This window comes from Sinocyclocheilus grahami, unplaced genomic scaffold, assembly GCF_001515645.1.
Source record: "Sinocyclocheilus grahami isolate Dianchi unplaced genomic scaffold, SAMN03320097.WGS_v1.1 scaffold114.1, whole genome shotgun sequence".
Lineage (NCBI taxonomy): Eukaryota > Metazoa > Chordata > Actinopteri > Cypriniformes > Cyprinidae > Sinocyclocheilus > Sinocyclocheilus grahami.
Genome location: NW_015505293.1, coordinates 1,232,317 through 1,252,117, shown reverse-complemented (window position 1 = coordinate 1,252,117; position 19,801 = coordinate 1,232,317). Strand labels below are relative to the sequence as shown.

At 38.7% G+C, this 19,801-nt stretch overlaps 3 protein-coding genes across 6 annotated transcripts in view; 2 read left to right on the top strand and 1 right to left on the bottom strand.

Moving 5' to 3' along the window:
• Window positions 1–9,310, top strand: part of ank1b (ankyrin 1, erythrocytic b) — an 84,212-nt gene extending 74,902 nt beyond the window's left edge. For 2 of the 4 annotated variants that reach the window (XM_016277641.1, XM_016277640.1), the window contains 5 exons: window positions 3,529–4,186; window positions 4,323–4,608; window positions 4,720–4,800; window positions 5,897–5,986; window positions 6,152–9,310. In XM_016277641.1, coding sequence (XP_016133127.1) covers window positions 3,529–4,186; window positions 4,323–4,608; window positions 4,720–4,800; window positions 5,897–5,965 — 1,094 coding nt within the window. In that variant the 3' untranslated portion in view covers window positions 5,966–5,986; window positions 6,152–9,310. The remainder of the gene's footprint in view (window positions 1–3,528; window positions 4,187–4,322; window positions 4,609–4,719; window positions 4,801–5,896; window positions 5,987–6,151) is intronic. The other 2 variants (XM_016277643.1, XM_016277642.1) reach the window with 2 other exon arrangements.
• LOC107589258 (eukaryotic translation initiation factor 4E-binding protein 2-like) overlaps window positions 1–13,625 on the top strand; it is a 23,276-nt gene extending 9,651 nt beyond the window's left edge. Inside the window, exons 2-6 of the mRNA XM_016277644.1 lie at window positions 540–546; window positions 9,766–9,907; window positions 10,002–10,198; window positions 11,863–12,057; window positions 12,895–13,625. Coding sequence (XP_016133130.1) covers window positions 10,063–10,198; window positions 11,863–12,057; window positions 12,895–12,926 — 363 coding nt within the window. The 5' untranslated portion in view covers window positions 540–546; window positions 9,766–9,907; window positions 10,002–10,062 and the 3' untranslated portion in view covers window positions 12,927–13,625. The remainder of the gene's footprint in view (window positions 1–539; window positions 547–9,765; window positions 9,908–10,001; window positions 10,199–11,862; window positions 12,058–12,894) is intronic.
• Window positions 13,626–13,953: 328 nt separating this feature from the next.
• On the bottom strand, window positions 13,954–15,962 carry LOC107589292 (nodal homolog 2-A-like). The gene is made up of 3 exons (XM_016277686.1): window positions 15,674–15,962; window positions 14,195–14,946; window positions 13,954–14,106 (listed from the first exon to the last, which is right to left on the bottom strand). The coding sequence occupies exons 1-3, from the start codon at window positions 15,960–15,962 to the stop codon at window positions 13,954–13,956; spliced, it is 1,194 nt and encodes a 397-aa protein (XP_016133172.1).
• Window positions 15,963–19,801: the final 3,839 nt, after the last annotated feature.

Genomic DNA, 19,801 nt, shown 5'->3' with positions numbered 1-19,801 from the left:
ATATATATATTTTTTTTTTATTATTATTATTTTTTTTTTACGATGGTCAAATGCAATTGGAAAATAAAATATAAAAGGAAAAATGGCATTGGGATTTTTTTTTTTAATATTTATATTTTTAATATTTATGTTTATGGAGTGAAGCATGCAAAATTGACACAGTATAGAGCAGTGGTGCGAGCAAATGCTGAGAGTGAAATTGTAGCAGTTATGCTCCAGAAAACAATTCAAATGTGCTTTGGGGTACCGAAGTGTATTTTTTCAAATATGCCAGTGAGGAACAGATAGGAGTATGCAGGCTCGTATGGATGAGTACTTCAAGAGAAGACAACAGGCCTCCATACTTGTGTCTGCGCCTCTCCGTCTCTCTTTTCCTCCTTCTCTCTTTCTCTAAACATGTCATCTGCAGCCCAGCCGCCCTACTCTTCCTCCTCACAGCTCTCCTCTTCGACCTCCGACCTCATAATGACCTCCTCTGGGCCTCCTCTTTTCCTGTCATTCTTTTTGTTTTGTTTTCTAGTTCCCATTTTTTGTGGGAGCTGTGCTGTGTCTGTATGCATGCGCATGCTGCTTGACGTGCTTTTTTTTTGTTGTTTCTGGAAAAAAATTTACTTGTGAGGCCTTTAAATAAAAAGAGGCCTTTGTTTGTGTTGCTCTATAACAAAATTGTGTATGCATGGCATGCTTTCAATTTATACTTCCTGTGTATATGCACTAATTGTTTTCCTTGAGTGGCGTTGAATTCCTGAATTTCAGTAACTTCAGTAACTCTTCTTCTTATCTTTGGTGAATATATTAACATTGTTGTTTTAGACCCTGCTGTTCTGTTTACATAATGCTCTGGAAAATGGATCTGTGACCGTATCGTGTCGCAGAAGCATTTTTGGAACGTTACGTGTCAACTAATTTATTGCTGTTGGTGTGTTTCAAGTGTGTTTGTGTGTCACGCATTGATTGTGTGACACCATTTTCAACCCCAGAGCTTGGTGTTGTTGCTGATGTCATGGACTGTATTCACAAACATGAAAATTGTGTAGCTATTAACGACCCCTTGTGGCTAAAACTGAAATCTATCACATGTAAAATTTCACATTTTTATAACCTTTATTTTTCTAAGCTAATCACTTTCTCCTGGCTGAAAGAGACCAAAATGGCTGCATAAAACAATTCAGATACAATATTTTGTATAAAATTATCACATGATATAAGATGTGAATGCAGTCCTAATCTGTATGTGTGTGTGGGAAGAAATATCTAACCTTCCTGTCAGGCCATATAAGATAATCAGATCACTCTGTGTGATATCAAGATGTTTCAGAGCCATAATTTTGCGTTGTGTGTGTTGTGCTGTAATGTGATGTGTGTTTGACTGTTTGAGTGTGTTTACATTTATTTGCATGCGTACCTGTGTGTGTGTGTGTGTGTCTGTTTTTGTGTGAGGGAGTTTTCATATGTGGCTTTTGTACATAACAATGAACAAAGGTTTTACACATCTGCCCCATTTTGTGTTGCTTATTTGTATTGGAGAGACAGTAGATTTATGGTGTCTCACAGTGTGCTCTGTGTGCGTCTGACTCACGTGTGTATTCTCATTACTGGGGGCACAGTGAAGGTCTCCACTAATTCATCGCTGTAAATCATCCTCATTCTCTTCTGCAATATTTCTTCATTTCTTCTTATCATTATCATTCCAATACAACAGTAATACATCATCCATCCAACCATGGAACCATCCATGCAACCATCAACCCACATACTGTATACAGCTACAACATTTGCTCAAATAGTGCCAGTTGTTTGATAAATTAGTAAAATTTATAATAGCGTAATGCTACAACAAAACTACTGACAATCTTTTAGTTTTTTTCCTCAACTTTTAGTTGTTGTTTTGTGTCATCAGGCAAGTGTCCGTAATATTATGGTCTAAATTAGTTAAAAATACTAAATGTGAATAGTAAAATTTTGGTTATGCATTGCATTATATCATGAATTTTCAGTTAATGCATTTCCATACTTTGTTTAAATGCTTTCATTGCAAAGCTAAAAATCATGCTTATTGAAGTACAGTCATATGCATTAAATAAACTTTAGCTTCTTAGCAAAGCTTTGGTTGCTTTAAGCATATTAAGTTAGTATTCTATTTTTTGTTGATGCATATTTTCATTGTTTCTCAAAAATTAATCTGAAATCAATAATATGTGGACACCCTGCAGTACAGCTGTGGACTCCCAGACTCCAGCAATATAATACAAAAATGATAAAATAGCCGTGATTGATGATTATATTTCACTTTATTTTTTATATTTTTAAAATATGTATTATAAAATGTATTTGTGTTGTGCTGTAAGAATGAAGAAGTACAAAAAAAACTGCAAAGTTAGTAGCAGAGTTGGTCCCTGTTACACCTTAAGATCCAGAATGCCTATTTAAAACTATTGCGTGTTCTTATTAATCATGCGTACTATTGCTCACATTTCATGCAAATACAAGTCAGTTATGTATATTGCAATTCCATGCAATTCCATTTGAACAATCCCAGGAATGTGTGGTCCTACATTATGATCATACACACAAGAGAAAAGCCATTGTTGCATACTCATTAAGGTGGATGTACTGCGTGGTCATGTACACAACTTTCATACGTATATGAGAAAGAAAGAGCTGACACGAGCCAATTTTGAATCTGAGCATATTAGTGTGTATGTGGGTGGGGAAAGGTATGGTAAAGGAATATTCTGGGTTTTCAACATATTGAACATGATAATTTAAACTTGTCCCTCATTGTTCCCTCAGATGTGTAAATGAACACGTTTCAGTATACTTATAATGGAAGCTTAGCAGGAAATTTTTTAATGTTTTGTAGCTAATAAATAAACATTTACGTCATCATGAAATGAAAATTCAATTGTTTTGCAAATGCATGTTATTTATTTAATTGTGAATAATTCATTCAAGTATATGCTTAATTTTTTATTTATTTATTTGACCTTGTGATGTTTAATCAAAATGTTTTCTTGACTTCAAAATTACTTGTTACTGTCTGCCAGACTTCTCCAATCCCCGCCTCTCCATGACTGACTGCAAGCTCGTAGTCAGATCTGTGTCCATCCAATCAACAACCAATGGAAAGAACCAAGCAGTGTGTCATACACTGTGTGCCATGATTGTAAATTCTGCTTAAAATTTATTTATACCGCCTCCATGCATTAAAGCATCATTGTAAATGCAAATTTTGTTGAAAAAACCCTCAGGTTGAAAAAACCCCAGAATATTCCTTTAAAAGTTACTTTGAAAGTGGATTGCTTGTTGTGAGTGAACCCAATCTCTCTCTGCAGAATGAACTTTCTGTGGCCCTGTTATTATGCTGCTTTGCGTTAAAGCACCTCTGTTCACTTATATATCAACATACTTTGACTGCACCCAGAGCACTGTGTTCTGCATGACCTTTCTGAGAGGGTCAAGACTCCCCACGTACCCCCACTGTGTCTGTGGTGTTAGCGTTGCCTTTCTTGTCTGGCCATCCCTCAGGTTACGAGCTGGTGCAGGAGGAGCTGCTCTCCCCCGCTTCTATGCAGTACAGCCTGCCCTCTCCACTGGGCGTCGAGCCCTACTGGCAGGAAGTGTCGAGTCTGGAGTGCGCGCCCATCGCCACCACTGAGGAGGACACTATGATGGAGATGTCAGACGTGCAGGTGTGGCCAGCAGGGGTCAGTCCATCCCTGGTGACCGTGGAAGACTCATCTCTGGATGGTAGTAGCCGTGCGGATGACTCGGAGGCTAATACGTTGAGCCTGCCATGCAGCAGTTTAGGGAGGCCCAGCAGTGGAGCCAGTGGGGCAAGTGGCTCCATCATGGAGCTGGAGGAAGAGGAGGAGGAAGAGGAGATTGAGGAAGATGACATACAGCACGAGCCGGTGTCGGCAAGTGTAGAAAAGGCATGGGCCAGTGGTGCCGTCCCAAAGGCCAACTATAACGGGCAGGCTGGAGGTCAGAGGTCGGAGGGCAAGAGGACAGAGGTTGCAGCGGCGGCGGGTGGCAGTTTGACGGGTGTAGCTAGAGGAGGAGGAAAGAGTGGAAAAGAGGCAAGTTCAGAGGAAAAGTTTTCTGTTCTTACAGGGCAACAGCTCTACGCTCAGTTGTGCGAGAGAACCGGACTGACCCGAGCCCTTGAACACAACGGGGACAGGTACGGATTGCGTTCCCACGTTATAGTTAGATGTGGACTTCGCTATTTTCGCAAAATTAGAACCACTATTAAAACTTTGAACGTCGTCCTTTGGACAGACAACTTTACACCGTCTTTGTCCGTCCCTCCTTCGCAGGCTCAGCGGCGGTGCCTTCCAGCCTTACTCGCAGGAGAAAGACTCCTTCCACAGCTGGTCCCAACCCAAAGCGAGGCAGACCATGGAGGCCGTGGTGTCATCGTCCCCGGACCACAATCAGTCACGTGTAGCACAGGAGGCCCTACTTACACCGGTATGTGATACAGGCCATTCGGAGGTCCTGCGGGGGCGTCTGCTGGGCACTCAGCCCTTTGATAAAGGGCTGGGCTTCTCCCATCAGGAGGGGGAATTACGGGCATGGGACCAGGACAGACGGAAGGCACAGGTGTGTCCCCTGGGCCTGTCCAGTCTGAGCAAAGAACATGATTTTGGGCACAGTCTTGACTTCAATTAATTGGTAATGATAATTAATCCAGCTATTATTCCCTGCTTGCAGAAGGATGATCCAATAGATCTCTCCAGTGATCATCTACATGAAGAGCAGTTTACTGATGAGCATGGGAATGTTGTGAGCAAGGTAGGTCATCTGGTTTCTTTTAGGTATATAGAAGTTTCAATCTGGCTCACCATTTTGAGATTATCATCAGTTATGATGGGTAATATAGTTTCTGTTTTCTAATATTTCATAGATATCATTTTAATAATTGTTGAATTGATTCCTAATTCATTTATTTTTTGCTGTTTGCTTTTATTAAACTACATTTGTTCTATATACACAACTGTACAAATGTTAGGATTTGTAATATTTTGTAATGTTTTTGAAATATGTTTTTATGCACCCTCATGTCGTTCCAAATCCGTAAGACCTTTGTTCTTAATCGGAACACAAATTAAGATATTTTTGATGACATCCGAGAACTTTCTGACCCTGCTGCATAAACAGCAACTGAACTACCACATTCAAGGCCCAGAAAGGTAGTAAGGACATTGGTAAAATAGTCTATGCGATATCAGTGGTACAACCGTAATTTTATGAAGCTATAAGAAAACGTTTTGTTTGCAAAGAAAACAAAAATAAGGACTTTATTCAACAATGTCTTCTCTTCCGTGTCAGTCTTCCATGCGCGTTCACAAGAATACCACGACGCATGCGTGTGGTGCTGCTGATGCAGGAGTTGGCATTCTAATGTGGAACATCCATCTCTTAGTTCATCTTCTGTATATTCTGGTTCGAATAAGTAAGGCTGGGCAAAAAATTGCAAGTCATCCTCTGTGTCGAAATCTTCAGACATGTTTACGAAGACTGTTTTATGGTATAGCATGTGTCTTTCTCTGCTTGTAAACAAGGCGCAGTGCATCCGTGTTCTACGTAAGAACGCCGGCTCCTACGTCGACAAGAGTCAATACTTTTACATAATATCCTAATTTGTGTTCCGAAGACGAACAAAGGTCTAATGGGTTTGGAAATACATACATGGAGGGTGAATAATTAATGACAGACCCTTTAAGTTCATTCAGACTCAGACCATAGACTTATTTTTTGCAGGTAATATTTGTTCAGTGAATCAAACTAACGAAATGCCCAAATTACCACTAGTTAACAACTAGCACACTTACATAATGATTCAATCATCTTTTCACTTGTCCCTATCCTCCCTCTTGCTTTTCTCCAGTTGGGCATGGATGTGAAAAGGGATGTCCAGACCGTGAAGCACTCCAGTCTACGGAGAGTAAAGCACTGAAACAAACAAACTGTCCTGAAGGTACGGCCCGGAACGGGTAAAATTATTAGAGTATTAGATAAGAACAGCTTTAAACCCATGGGGCATGCTAGTTTTGCTAAAATTCGTCCATCGGTTTGATGTTTTAGTGACTTTGCTTCAGTCTCTTTGAAGGAGCTATTTGTTCATGAAGGATTGCTCTTCCAGGGTCGAACATCCACTGCCAAATCATCTTTCACCTACGCACGACTGGGAGATAGGACGAGACATGGAGCGATAATGGGAAAAAACAAAACATGCAGCGAAAGAACAACACACCGCGCCAAATCCTAGTCAAGCAACCATGGAGCGCCACAGAAAACAACAAGGAGATGGAGTTCTCTACCTGTAGTTTTGTAACATTTTTAACAGTAGAAAAAAGAAACATACAACTAGCATAGGGCATGAACTTTTTATACAAAACGTGAAGAAAACCACCAAAAAAAGCAACAAAAGTGCTTCCTGTCAACTGTAAACGCATGACTGACTGCTGGTGCATGACCTATGAGCTGTCATTATCTAAAAAACTGAAGGGGTACAAGGTAAAGGGCCGTTCCAGGACTGGCAGCGGGGAGGGAAAAAACCTTTGGATCTTAAAAAAAAAAACGAGAGACTCTTGAAACAAAGGGTCTTGGGAACACAACAGCCCAAAAAAAGCAACAGTTCTTTATTTTGTCAAACTGATTGTCATTACACAGCAGCATAGTGGATGCTAAGCCCGTCACGTCATTTCCCACAGGCCCTTTATCCTGTTATTCAATGTGATATATGCACTCTAATGCTACGTGAATGTGCGTCGGTGTGTGTCGGTATCTAACGCATGTGTACTCGCTTCTAGCTTGGTACTGAGCTTTTTTTCTGGATCGGTCAGAGCTCATTTGGTGTTTGCCATGGGAATGACAACAAGCCACTGTGCTCTCCTGCTCGTGAGCGTCCGCCTTCGTTTATTTCCATTTTGTGAAGCGTATCCGTGTTCCTTTGAACTGTCAGACACCTTTTAGTCTTATATCTCTCATTTTGAATTTCAAGCCCCCCTGTTTAAAAAAAAAAAAACGAACTGATTTATTTGTTGCAGGTAGTGTAGCTTTGTACGTAACACCCAAAATGGCAACCTAAGGAGGGCATGTGCTTTCTCTGTCTGACAGTTCACAACTCTAACCTCTGACCTACCGACCATCCGTTCATCCACATTTGTAGCTCAGCTACTTGACTAAAACCGCCATGTCGGACCGATTTCAGACTAATGTAGCATTGCATGCTGGTTAACACAGCTTTTCATGCTGTTCTCTTGGGCCCGCACTCGGCCCGGATATTTTTATTTATTTTCTATTTATTAATCAAGCTGTGCTGTTGGGGAAAAAACGATTGTAGCTGTGATGTGTGGGGCTTGGGGACTATCTCTGAGTAACTGCCTTTGTAATGTTTGGGATTTCGGATGAAGTTACGCGACAAGGAAGCGTCTTAAACGATTATTCTTTTTGTTTGTTTGTTTGTTTGTTTGTTTTTCATTTAGATGTACAGTTAAAAATAGACTGATAAATATACAGACAGCACTGTGAAAGTCCACCTTAAAATTGACCCCTGAACTGTGAACTCACAACTGTCTGTCTCACTTTTTGGCTTCAAATGTTTCACTTTTACCAGTACCAACACACACGAACAAGGTTATATGGTAACTAGCTTAAACTACTTCTATTGCAAATTCATTATTAACGTCATTTGCATGTGTTTTTTAGTTGTTATTCTTTTTTTAACTACGAAAGAGCCCAAACATACACAAAACTCTTGAAGTATAGTCTACCAAAGCAATAATATCAAACGTGCCGCAACAGTTGGAATACTGCATTGTTGTCGGTGTGTGTGTGTGTGCGTTTTTCTGTCTATGAGCGCTTGTGTGTTCAGTATATACTGTATTAACTCGAAATGTTAGTAGCATTTGTAAGACGTATACGATTCAAGAGATATAACAGCATGCATGAGTATCTCACACCGTATGCAATTACGTGATCTACATGCCAACTCCAGTTCACTGAACGGTAGCTGTTTCACTTTAATAGACAAGGTTTCTTTGAACGGCTGGCAAGCATAATGAAATCAGGTACGGTGCTCAACATTTAATCACAGCACAGTAGCTTACATAGTCACAAGCACACCGTGATATACTGGCTCACACATATGTGTAGTTTAAGTTGAGGGATGTCATTGAATGAGTGAATGAATAAATGAACTTAACCTCCAAACAAAAAAACAAAAAAAAGATTTATGGAATGCATGGACAATTGGACGAATGACAATGATTGTATTTTCATATTTAAAAAAAAAAGTCTAATCAGATCAGTTGATTTCATGAAATTGTGTGCTTTGTGAGAATGCACACGTCCCTTCGCTTTAAAACCCTCATGAGTTTTTCCTTCACTGTATATTGTTTTCTACAGTTCACTCAGGTTTATGTTGACAGATGATTTCTCTTCCATTATTCTAGTTAATACACATGTAACGGTAAATCCTACATCCACTCAAAGGAGTATAAGGATTATCAGGGGTGTTGGGAAGTGGGTAAGGGAAGTGACCTCAGCATGAAGGACATGGATACATGTTCAATATCTTATCGCTGCTGTAATTGTTAACTGAGACATACAATTCCTGGAAATGGGGGAAAGGAAGAGAATGTTTTTAATTAATTCATTAATTTATATTTATTTATTTATTTATTTTTGGTTTGTTTAAGGAACAAAACGATTTAACATTGCAATCATTATGTATTAAAAAAGAGTTTATGTACAATGTTTAACTGTTGCAAAAATAGACTTCACCTATACTCCTTTAGAATGGATTAATGACAATATAAACGCAATATCATATTACTCTGTACTAAGGAATGCAACTGCGCACATGCACAGAAAAATATGTTTTTAATAAAGAATATATGTATAAATATATGACAAACTATATTTAATTAGAATGCTATGCACCCTTATTAGAGTTGTTATGGATGTACTTTAAATATATTAGTTAGAATCCCGTAATACATACATGCCCATGTCATGGGGAATGTAGAGGCTTTGTAGCTATTTGAACATGTTTTAATTTCCTTTTTTTTTTTATTGTAACGGAGACAGGAAATACGAACATTGAATATGTATTCAAGCCTTTTATTCAGATTCATTCTGATATGAAGATATGTATAGATCATTTACCCTGCACACCAGCTCAGATCATTTACAAAAATTAATAAAGAAAGATGTGACATATTGTGAAACTGTGTGCGTGTGTAAGAGAATGTGCCAAATATTACTGATATGCATTTATCAATCTAGCAGGCTATTAACGTAAAAGAATGAATGAACGGAGACTACAGGATGGGTACATATTTTAACATAGGATAATTTTCAACTCCAACTTGTCACCATTGTCACAGAAAATCTTATGATGTTGACAAAATTGTCATATTTTGCATATCCACGTGTATTATACAGTGTGATACTTACAAATATTGTAAAATAACTACTAAGTAACTTTAAAAAAAAAGTTTTGTTAAAATTAATCCGATTACACTAAGATCATCTCTAAGTAATTTCGGTGGAGATGTTGCCATGAAAGTACACGTATGTAAAGTACCACATGGATGTTGCCATGTAAACGTCGAAAAAAAAACTACATTTCCCATCGCGCTATTGCAATACCGTCGTATACCAGTGGGGGCGCCGTTGTATCAATTCTCCGATTTAAATAGCCCTTTCCTGCTCGTGTGTTGTTGAGTGTGTGCTGTGTGCATGAGGGAGTGAGAGAGTGAGAGAGAAAACGTGGTCACGGAGAAGGCTAGCATTTTAGCTAGTTTGCGAGTGTGAATGAAGTGTTATACAGGCTCAAATATATAGTATTATTTATTTTTGTATGTAGTAAATTTTGCCACAAACGGACAAGGTAAATAATTATAGAAAGTAACTTGATACCGCTAACATATACATTTTTCTTCCGGTTAAATTCGAGCTGAACTGTTTTATTCTTTTGCTCTAAGGTGCAGAGACACTATTTGATTAAGGCAGCTGGCTGAATTTGTGATTGCACTAGTGTTGAAAATGTCCATGGGCAGTCAGAAGACCACCAGTCAGGCAATTCCGACCACCAGACGAGTCACAATCAACGATGCGGCCCATATGCCTCACGATTACTCTACTACGCCCGGAGGGACCCTCTTTAGCACGACTCCTGGAGGTAAATGTCACGAACTTGCAGATGAATCGTTTGGGGGCACTCGCAGCTGTCGCGGTGCATGCGTTGTTTTTGTTATGATCGCGACATAGCGATGCATCTCCGCTAGCATTGTCTTTGTGCTTGACATATAGCGGTGCGCGTGCTCATAACGCTCCAGCCTGCTTGTCTTGTATTGTTTGCCTTTTAACTGTACCTGTGAAGGGGTCATAAATTCAGGTTATGTTATCTTTACGACGAGAAGAACATTGTTTTATTGACTCGACTGCAGTCTTCTTTATTTGTCTTGCTAAACAATGTTCTGCTGGTCTTCTCAGACGTTGTAATGGCAGAAATACTGTTCAAATATGCTTACGATGTACAATTCTAAACGTAAAAATAGGTATTGATTGATTAAAATTTTTTAATAAATAAGTATACATTCAAAATAAAGAGGTTATTTCTTTACAGGCCGTTTTGACTTTAACATTTTGAACATTTCATTTATGTCATTAAAATGACTTAAGATGACATAATGGCCTTGAACGACCTTCAAGTGTATTTTGGACGGGCTGGTGTGGCGTTCTAATATTATGCATGATATTAATGAAATTTGTCCACTTTTTGAAGATGAGTGAATTATTTTAAGTTCTTTTTAGAAGGAAAACGTATCTTTTTTTTATAGCTGAGGAAAAATATGAAACATTCTCTCATGGAAAAATAGAAACATTCTCTCATGGATGTTATAATTACTTTTATGTTTTATTATGTACATTGTGGATTTTGTCAGATGACAAAATTTGTAAACCGTCGACAAAAGTGGACGTGATGCCTCTCGAGGCATGTATAGCTGAGGAAAAATATGAAACATTCTCTCATGGAAAAATAGAAACATTCTCTCATGGATGTTATAAGTACTTTTATGTTTTATTATGTACATTGTGGATTTTGTCAGATGACAAAATTTGTAAACCGTCGACAAAAGTGGACGTGATGCCTCTCGAGGCATGTGACTGTGTTGGTTTCCTATTGTAAACGACCACTTCTGCTTTTCTAGTGCATAAGGGTGACTATTCTTATTATTGTAAATAGTGTATCAATCACTGTTTGTCTAGAGATCATCAGATGAGCCGTGATGTAACACACAATAGTCGCCTGACAAAAATTCCCAAGAGCAATATATCATGCTTGATTTCTGTGCATAAACCAATGGGTTGTGTTTATAAGTGTTTCAGGCTGTTTTCTACACCGTAATGCACTCATTAGCTTTTCCTCACTGAGTGAATGTAGTTCAAGGATGTTTGTGTGTGACTGTTCACAGTAGGTTCAACAGGGCTGATAGGAGGAGAGCTGATAGTATGTTCTCACTACTTCATTTCAGCCTGTCGGCTTGTGCTTTTCTGTTCTGATAAGGAAAAAATGTAATGAAAAATAGGGTGTCAAACATTGACACTTTACAAGGGTTGGGTTTTTAATGGTGCAACTCTTGTCCACAGTCGTAGGAACATGTTTAGACATGTTTGGATCGAATGTAACCCACGATACTAACAAGGCACTTACTGAACGCACCTGGCTGGACTCCATGTTTTCACAGGCTTGTCGGTCAACTTTGCTCTTGTAGCCTGTTCTAAGACTGTTGTTTCCTTCCCGTAATGTAATCTTGATTTGATTACTAAATAATTATGTAGGCACCCGGATCATCTATGACCGAAAATTCCTGCTGGACTGTCGCAGCTCCCCGCTGGCCCGCACACCACCCTGCTGCCTCCCTGACATTCCGGGGGTGACCAGTCCTCCTGCGTTCACCATGAATAATGACAAGGCCTACCCCAAACAGACTGTCAATAATAACAGCATCAGCCCCCTGGCGGACAAGAGCGCAGGTAAATGTGCACTGAAGCTAAAATTTGTTATTAACCGTGTAAAGCCTGATAAATGAAATAATCACATTTTATAATAATATCTAAACATAATAATAACAATAAAATGTATATTGTTTTATTATAACAAAAATACCTAATATATATATATATATATATATATATATATATATAATTTTGTATAGTGTGATGTAAGAAAATAAGGAGCTTATACTCGAGGGAAAAAAAGGCCTCTTTTTTTCAGATACCCAAACTGAGCAAAAACATGCATTTTGATCCAGTTGCTGATATTTATATGTATGTAAATGTGCATGTAAGTAAGATTACTTGCATAAAATGCATATAAATATTAGTTATCATTTTATATCCTCCAATAATGTTTTAATAAGAAGATATTTAAATGCTTAGTTTTATGATCAACGCTCTGTTTTAATTGTCCTCAATTGATGTATTATATTTAATACTTAGATTTTAACATTTGATTTTTTTCTAAAAATGATGTATGGTTAATCAAGTAAGTGTCATCAATTTAGTAAGTGTTCATCTTGAAAAATCACTAACAATATAAAAGTATTCTTATGTGCACTTCATAAAAATCATGAAAGATTTCACAGCAAAACAACATCATCACGATGCATCATGACCTGAAGGCCTTTTACTTGCTAAAAACTGTAAATTATCAATCAAATGACAGAAGGCATGTACTAGATGGTGTTCAACATGTTTTTCAGCAAGGTTTTTGATCATATTGATAACTCCAAGGGCTTGGAAATGTGTGTATCAAATGTGATGCAGTAGAATTTATAGGGTTACATTTTTAATTTTTTCTGTAATTTCAAGGAGATGATGCCCAGTTTGAAATGGATATCTAACTACAACAGAGGACCTGCTACACGAAGGAGGCGATGACTGTAACAAGTATTACTGTGATGATAACTGTTCCCTGAGAGGATAAATGCACAGAAGACTTCTCCTTCCATGTCATCTGTCTTTTTTCTTTCATTTACCTGCTGTTTAAATGATATTTTCCTTTCCTGTACTGATGCTGACGTTCAAGACGCGCACAAAGCCATTATTTTAGATTCTCAACATCAGCTAACACTGTTGTGCCTGAAAAAGCCACTATCTCGGATGACCGATAGTGCATCCCAAGCACATCGATGCAGCTCTACTTCTGCCTAAGACATGGAGGACATCTCACAGGCCACCATGTGACATTGTTTGTTTGATACAGATTTGTGTAGTTTTACAGAATGGTCATTAGAGGGAGCAATGGTTCTCTTCTTGGTGGTTTTCTCATCAAGAATGGTGTGGAGGAAATCCAGATGCCAACTGCTATAAATTTAGCATACCCGCAATCAGTGAATTTGACCACTTTCCATTTGGCATTGATACTTTTTGTAATGTAAAATCTAATTTCTGTTTATCCTAATGAGTATGCTCACCTAAAGTGTCATTCAATATAATGTAAAATGCCTTTTTTTATTTTTATTTTTTGCTGTGAAGTTCTCTAAAACTGCCCTGTTAACTCTGAAGAGACATTTAAACATTAAAAAAAAAATCAATAAACACCAGAGAATTGATAAGTGTTTTCCTTATTCATCTGCTGTTGCTGATTTTCTCATTTAAAAAAAAAACAATACATTTATTACCATTATGAAAACACTTTATTACATTTGGTAATTTACATACTCTACTATTTACAAATTAGGCAAACACACAAAGCTTTCAAAATAGCATTCAGTAATCCAGGTGCCTCAGTGCAGGATACCTCATGATTCCAAGTGAAAATAATGTACAAATTAAAGAAATGTATCTTCATTTGTGCTTAAATATGTATTTCTGGTTTAACGAACATATCCAAAGTGCTAGTGTTGAGTTAATTTGGGGTTTGGAGACTCAGTGGCAGCCACATTCTCCTACAACCATCCCTTCGTGGTGTATCATGACCATCTTGCTGTTCTCATAGTAGAGCATTGGGAGTGAAGCCAGACGGGTGGGTACGCAGGACAAGCATGGGACGCGATCTGGGTGGTGCAGCTTCAAAAGACTCTGCAAATGAGAAGACAAACATTAGAATCAGACTGGCAAAGAGTAAACATTTGAATTGCAATTATTTCAAGGATTTCGAGATTCTTACGTGCATGTAGGCATGGTTGGTGGGGGTGAATGTCTCATCTACAGGTGTAGGACAGCTCCCTTCACATCGATAGGCATTATACCGCTTCGGATAAACAATCCAGTCGCTCCAACCGATCTGATCGAAGTCTACCCACATATCCACCTTCCTGCAGAGAGATTTCTTCTCCCCTTCTTGTGAAACACCAGGAATCACGCTAGCTGCTGCATCACGCACTCTGTCGTCAGTCCGGTGGTTCCTCCTGTGACGCCGAGGCGCAGGTTCACCTCCACCAGCGGCCCGCTCCAGAGCTACGTACTTAGAGTGCTCAGCAGTCTGGATGAGGGTGGACGTCTTTGCCTGGTTCTGCTTGGAGTAAACCACCATCATGACTCTGTTGGCTGTCAGATGCTGGACGTTCTCGCGCCCCTGGCCCTCAGATCTTGCAGGCATCTGAACGGGTTCCTCTGAGAACACGCTCTCACCTTGGTGCAACCAGTACTTGAGCAGCGCCGTGATGTTGAAGACCCTCCAGGAGGAATGGGAGGTGGTTGAGTCAATCGGTTTGGCTTTCACAGTGCCAAGTTGAATCCGTACTTCGTCACAAGGGCTTCGATCGCACTCACGTTTGGATGCATGATAAATGTCCACCTCCATCTCCGAGGCGAATGCTGGAAGGCGAATGCGAAGCTCAGACCGCTGGACGTTGTCGCTCGTTGATATGGAGGACATGTCAAATGTCACGGATAGTTTGTCACCAACCTGATGGCAACCTAAAAAATATTTGGACAAGAAATTAGTGACTGGTCAAAGGACAGACAGTTAAACAGTCTAGAAAGGATAAGTGATGTGTGGTGCTTAATTATCTTGAAGGATGTTTTCACACATGGCCACATTCGGGACAAGCAATTAATAAAGTAGAAAGTTCTTATTGTTTAGATGTGTATTGCTGCCCAAGCCACTTTGAAACAGACGTCTTGAAGCTAATACACACGCTAACTAATAAGCATAATGCATGACTTGGCTATTAGCCTAGAACCAGCTAAACTACTAGGCTACCTATCAAATTATTTTGTATAAACTTGGTCTTGTATAAACCTGAAGAGATTTGTTTTGCGATAATGACCGGCGGGTGACTTTACACCGCTACGGATACTTACTAGCCTAAGTAAACATAAATAAATGTGAATAAAGCGTTGTTTTGAATTATTTCATTTTTTAATCGTGATGATAACACGAATTCTGCAGGAATTGCCCATAGTTAGTCTCGCGAACGTTTGACCGCTGAATGCAGACTGGCCGTTTAATAAAATCCATGCCGCTTTTTTCATTTTTTATTTATTACAAAATATGTTTAATTCAATTAAAATAATTTGTAACATCTAAAAAGCAAACAAGATATCGGTAGGCTATTGTAAAACGTTATAATGTTAATGTATAAAGTATATATTTTTTTATATTATATTTAATAATTATAATATATGCATATAGCCTACTTACTCTTGGCGACGAGACTCAAGACCGAATCAGACTCATAAAGAGTTGGATTTTCATGGCTCATATGTTTGTCGTCTCCCGTCAGAAGGGTCCGGTAGAGGTGCAGCATATACAGCGGATATCTGTTGGTCTGTCGGCCGTGACCCGCCTGACCTCCGCTGCTCCTGCCAGGTGCTCTCATCCCGCTCCTGAACGCCTCGTGATGAAGTCCAGGGAACGACGCCGTGGAGCTCACCAGACTGACCCAGAGCGCGAGGACTGCGCTCAGGAGCCCGCAGGTAAACCGCCTCATGTCAAATCTAGGTTATAATCCACCACGCTGAGGAGGAACACTGTCCCTGAGATCTTTCTTCTACACCGTCCTCTGGAAAGTGAAGGTCATGAGCGCTGGCTGGCCATCTAAATTCACTTATAGAAACTTGCAGTCTTTTGATGGTCTGTGAGGTCCTTTGGGTCTTTGAAGTGCCCCTGTGATCCATAAAGGGATACATGTCCCTAGGTCGTCGTGTATCGAAACCAACAGTCTTTTGTGCGTCAAAAGGTGTGAAAACATTAATTCTTCTCCTCGAGCGCTGTGTATTGGAGGTCCTTTGAAAATGTACTTTAACAATAATATTAGTGGACTAAATTTGTTCATCAATGTCACTTTGATTAAAAGGAGAAAAACACCCGACTGCTGGATTATTTCTTAGTTTGAATAAAAATAGAGGAAGTAAGTTTGTTTCTATGGCTTTTCATTGTATCAGAAGGACATAAAAATAGTAATTATGTCATTGAAAATCTCCTCATTTTTGACATGTTACCACTTCATCTGGATGCTTGATTTTACAAATTAGGCCACAGCATGTTATGACTATATTCTTGTGGATGATTATAATCGACTCCATTATTAGATTATAATCGCTTCTTCTTGATCAAGGGGGGGGGGGGACGTTGCGTGTAGTTTATATATAAAATATTCATATATTGTAACCTTAGCAATCGGTATGTCAATTAGCCTAAGTACAACATGATACAAATATATATCTTTTATGAAATTATTATTTTTTTCATTATTAGCAATTCGAGACCTTATAGATAAGAGCAATGAATTATTCATTTGAACCTTTTTTCCAGTCATGTTTTGCATAAGGTTTGCATTATGGAATCATAAAGAATTTTTATTGAGAAATTACGTGGTAAAATAGTAATTATGTCATTGAAAATCTCCTCATTTTTGACATGTTACCACTTCATCTGGATGCTTGATTTTACAAATTAGGCCACAGCATGTTATGACTATATTCTTGTGGATGATTATAATCGCTTCTTCTTGATCTTCTTGACGTTGCGTGTAGTTTATATATAAAATATTCATATATTGTAACCTTAGCAATCGGTATGTCAATTAGCCTAAGTACAACATGATACAAATATATATCTTTTATGAAATTATTATTTTTTTCATTATTAGCAATTCGAGACCTTATAGATAAGAGCAATGAATTATTCATTTGAACCTTTTTTCCAGTCATGTTTTGCATAAGGTTTGCATTATGGAATCATAAAGAATTTTTATTGAGAAATTACGTGGTGTAGTTATTATAGATAGCCTACTGAATAATATGTAGGCTAGGTCTGCTCATACCTCAAACGCGTGGATTTGACGCCACTGTAAAATCACTTAGAAGAAATGAAAAACAAAACATCAGATTTCATCTGACAATTGTGCATCATACACAACCAATTTTTATGCATAGATTTGAGAAGCATCTACAGAACCCCACAGGCAATTTCTTTCTTTCTTTCTAGCATCGTGAAAGCATCTTATCCAACAGGGGGCACTACCTTCAAAGTTTCACGTTCTGTCCAACGCCAACTTGTCTCTTCAATATGATTAGCCAAATCGTAATCAAAGTGATAAAGCTCAATAATTCTCTCTGTAGGCAACTAAAATATCGACTGCTCATCCTTGCATCACTCGTTTCTCTCGACGCGGCCTGTGTAATGTGTTGACAAGCTCTGCGCTAATTCTGAATGCTCGGGTGAGATTCATATGACGGATGGAGCATATGCTGCTGTGAGGTGCACACACACATTATTTCCCGTCACAGAATTGAAGCAGACCAGCTGTGAATGTCAGTGGCAATCTCACACATAGTAACACTGATAAGCAAGACAGAAATTGGCACTGAGCCTTCCTCCCAGTGGATTGGCCTTCCTCCTCAGGATCACATACTGAGCCATTTGATGCTAATAAGTGTCAGATCTTATAGGCTACATTTATTCTCCATTGTTTTGTAGGATGTCTTTGTGAATTGTGGCTTGAAATACTTTGTTTTCCACTAAAATACTCTTTTTTGTGTGTGTATATATGCATGTCTGTTTTCAATACCACGACTGAGGTGCCCTTGAGCAAGGCACCGAACCCCCAACTGCTCCCCGGGCGCCGCAGCATAAATGGCTGCCCACTGCTCCGGGTGTGTGTTCACGGTTTGTGTGTGTTCACTGCTGTGTGTGTGCACTTTGGATGGGTAAATGCAGAGCACTAATTCCGAGTATGGGTCACCATACTTGGCCACATGTCACATGTATGTATGTATGTTATCTATCTATATCTATTTCTATAGTACTGTTTTCTTAACAGTTTCTTGCTGTGTACAGTATGTTACTGTAGATTTAGGTGTTTTAACAGTATTATTACTGTATTCTCAACAGTTTCGTAACATGTATGCAGTGTACACGTTGATCTATAGTAAAACAAGAGCCCAAAAAGATAGAAAAAAACAGAATTTAAAATGAAAATGTCAATGAAATTTGAGTGGTTATATAAATATTTTAGATGTTGCTGCCTGGATATGGTCACGTGACCTGCTCAGGTTATATAAAGAAAAGTGACAAAACACAGGTAAAAAAGAAACAAAGAAAGAAACCATTTTCTACCAACAGGATAGGCCTACATTAAAATAAACAATAAGTAAATATCAAATTAAACAAGAATTTGCTGATTCAGATGAAGCCAGTTCTGTTTTTTAATATATATGATCACAAATTAAATTATAACGCAAGTTAAAATGTTTTGTTATTGTTGTTTTGGTGTGTGCTTGTGTCTAAATTCAGAGACTTAAGACTTCTTCTGTCATGTCAAGATGATGATCATGTGTGATTTCATCCTCAGTCTCCTGTATTCATCTTTACAATGTTAAGAAATTATTTTTTTGTGATATATTTGATGAATTTATCATGCTATGCTATCCATCTATCCATCAATCTATCATCTATCTATGGTAGCTCTCTAGCCATCTATTGACCTTTTTCTGCCATGCATTTTAAACTCGAGATCAGTGTGGATGTTTATGATTGATGTGTATGTGTGGTATGATATGGACGTGGATATGGCCTTGCTCTGGGCAAACAACCTAATTAATCACCAGGGATCCTGATTGCTGTGAATCGGTTTGCAAAACAGAGACCGTAGGCCTCTCTGGTAGAGGAAAAAATGGGAGCATGGAGAAGGAAAACAGAATCAAGCCCTTTGTGTGGCGCTGGAAGAAAAGTGCACACTTGCGTTAGGGACGGCTACAAAACAAAAAGGCCATGCAATATGAAAGGGCCGCATTTGTGTCATTTGAATAATGGGGATAATTACCCTCTGTCCGGCGAAGCACCTGCATTTGAAATAAGCCTTTGATACCAACTTAAATTCAGTGAGATGGTGCTGTTTGATTCAGATTCAAGCAGACGCCGTCTCTGCCTTTACAGCAGCTGGAGAGATCACTGTGTCAGCAGACTGACTGCACTGCACACCTCTGAATGCATATGTGATAATATACATGAAAAAAACAGAGGGTGGTGTAACTTATGCCTTGCTGCAGACAATATTTTGGGGGTTTAATAAACCTCATCTCATTATCAAAGTGCAGATAATGTGAGTCTTTATTATTATTATTTGCTAATTCTATCCAGACCTGAGACTTTCAAAGCAGGCAGGACGTCATGTGTCAACAGATATCTCAGTATAGGAGATAAACAGATAGTCTTTACGCACCTACAAAGCTATCTCTTTTTAATTTGGTTGCACTGCCAGGAATCCATAGATGAGCAGCGTCTCTCATTAAACCACAGTCCTGACATTGTTCGCTAGGAATGGCT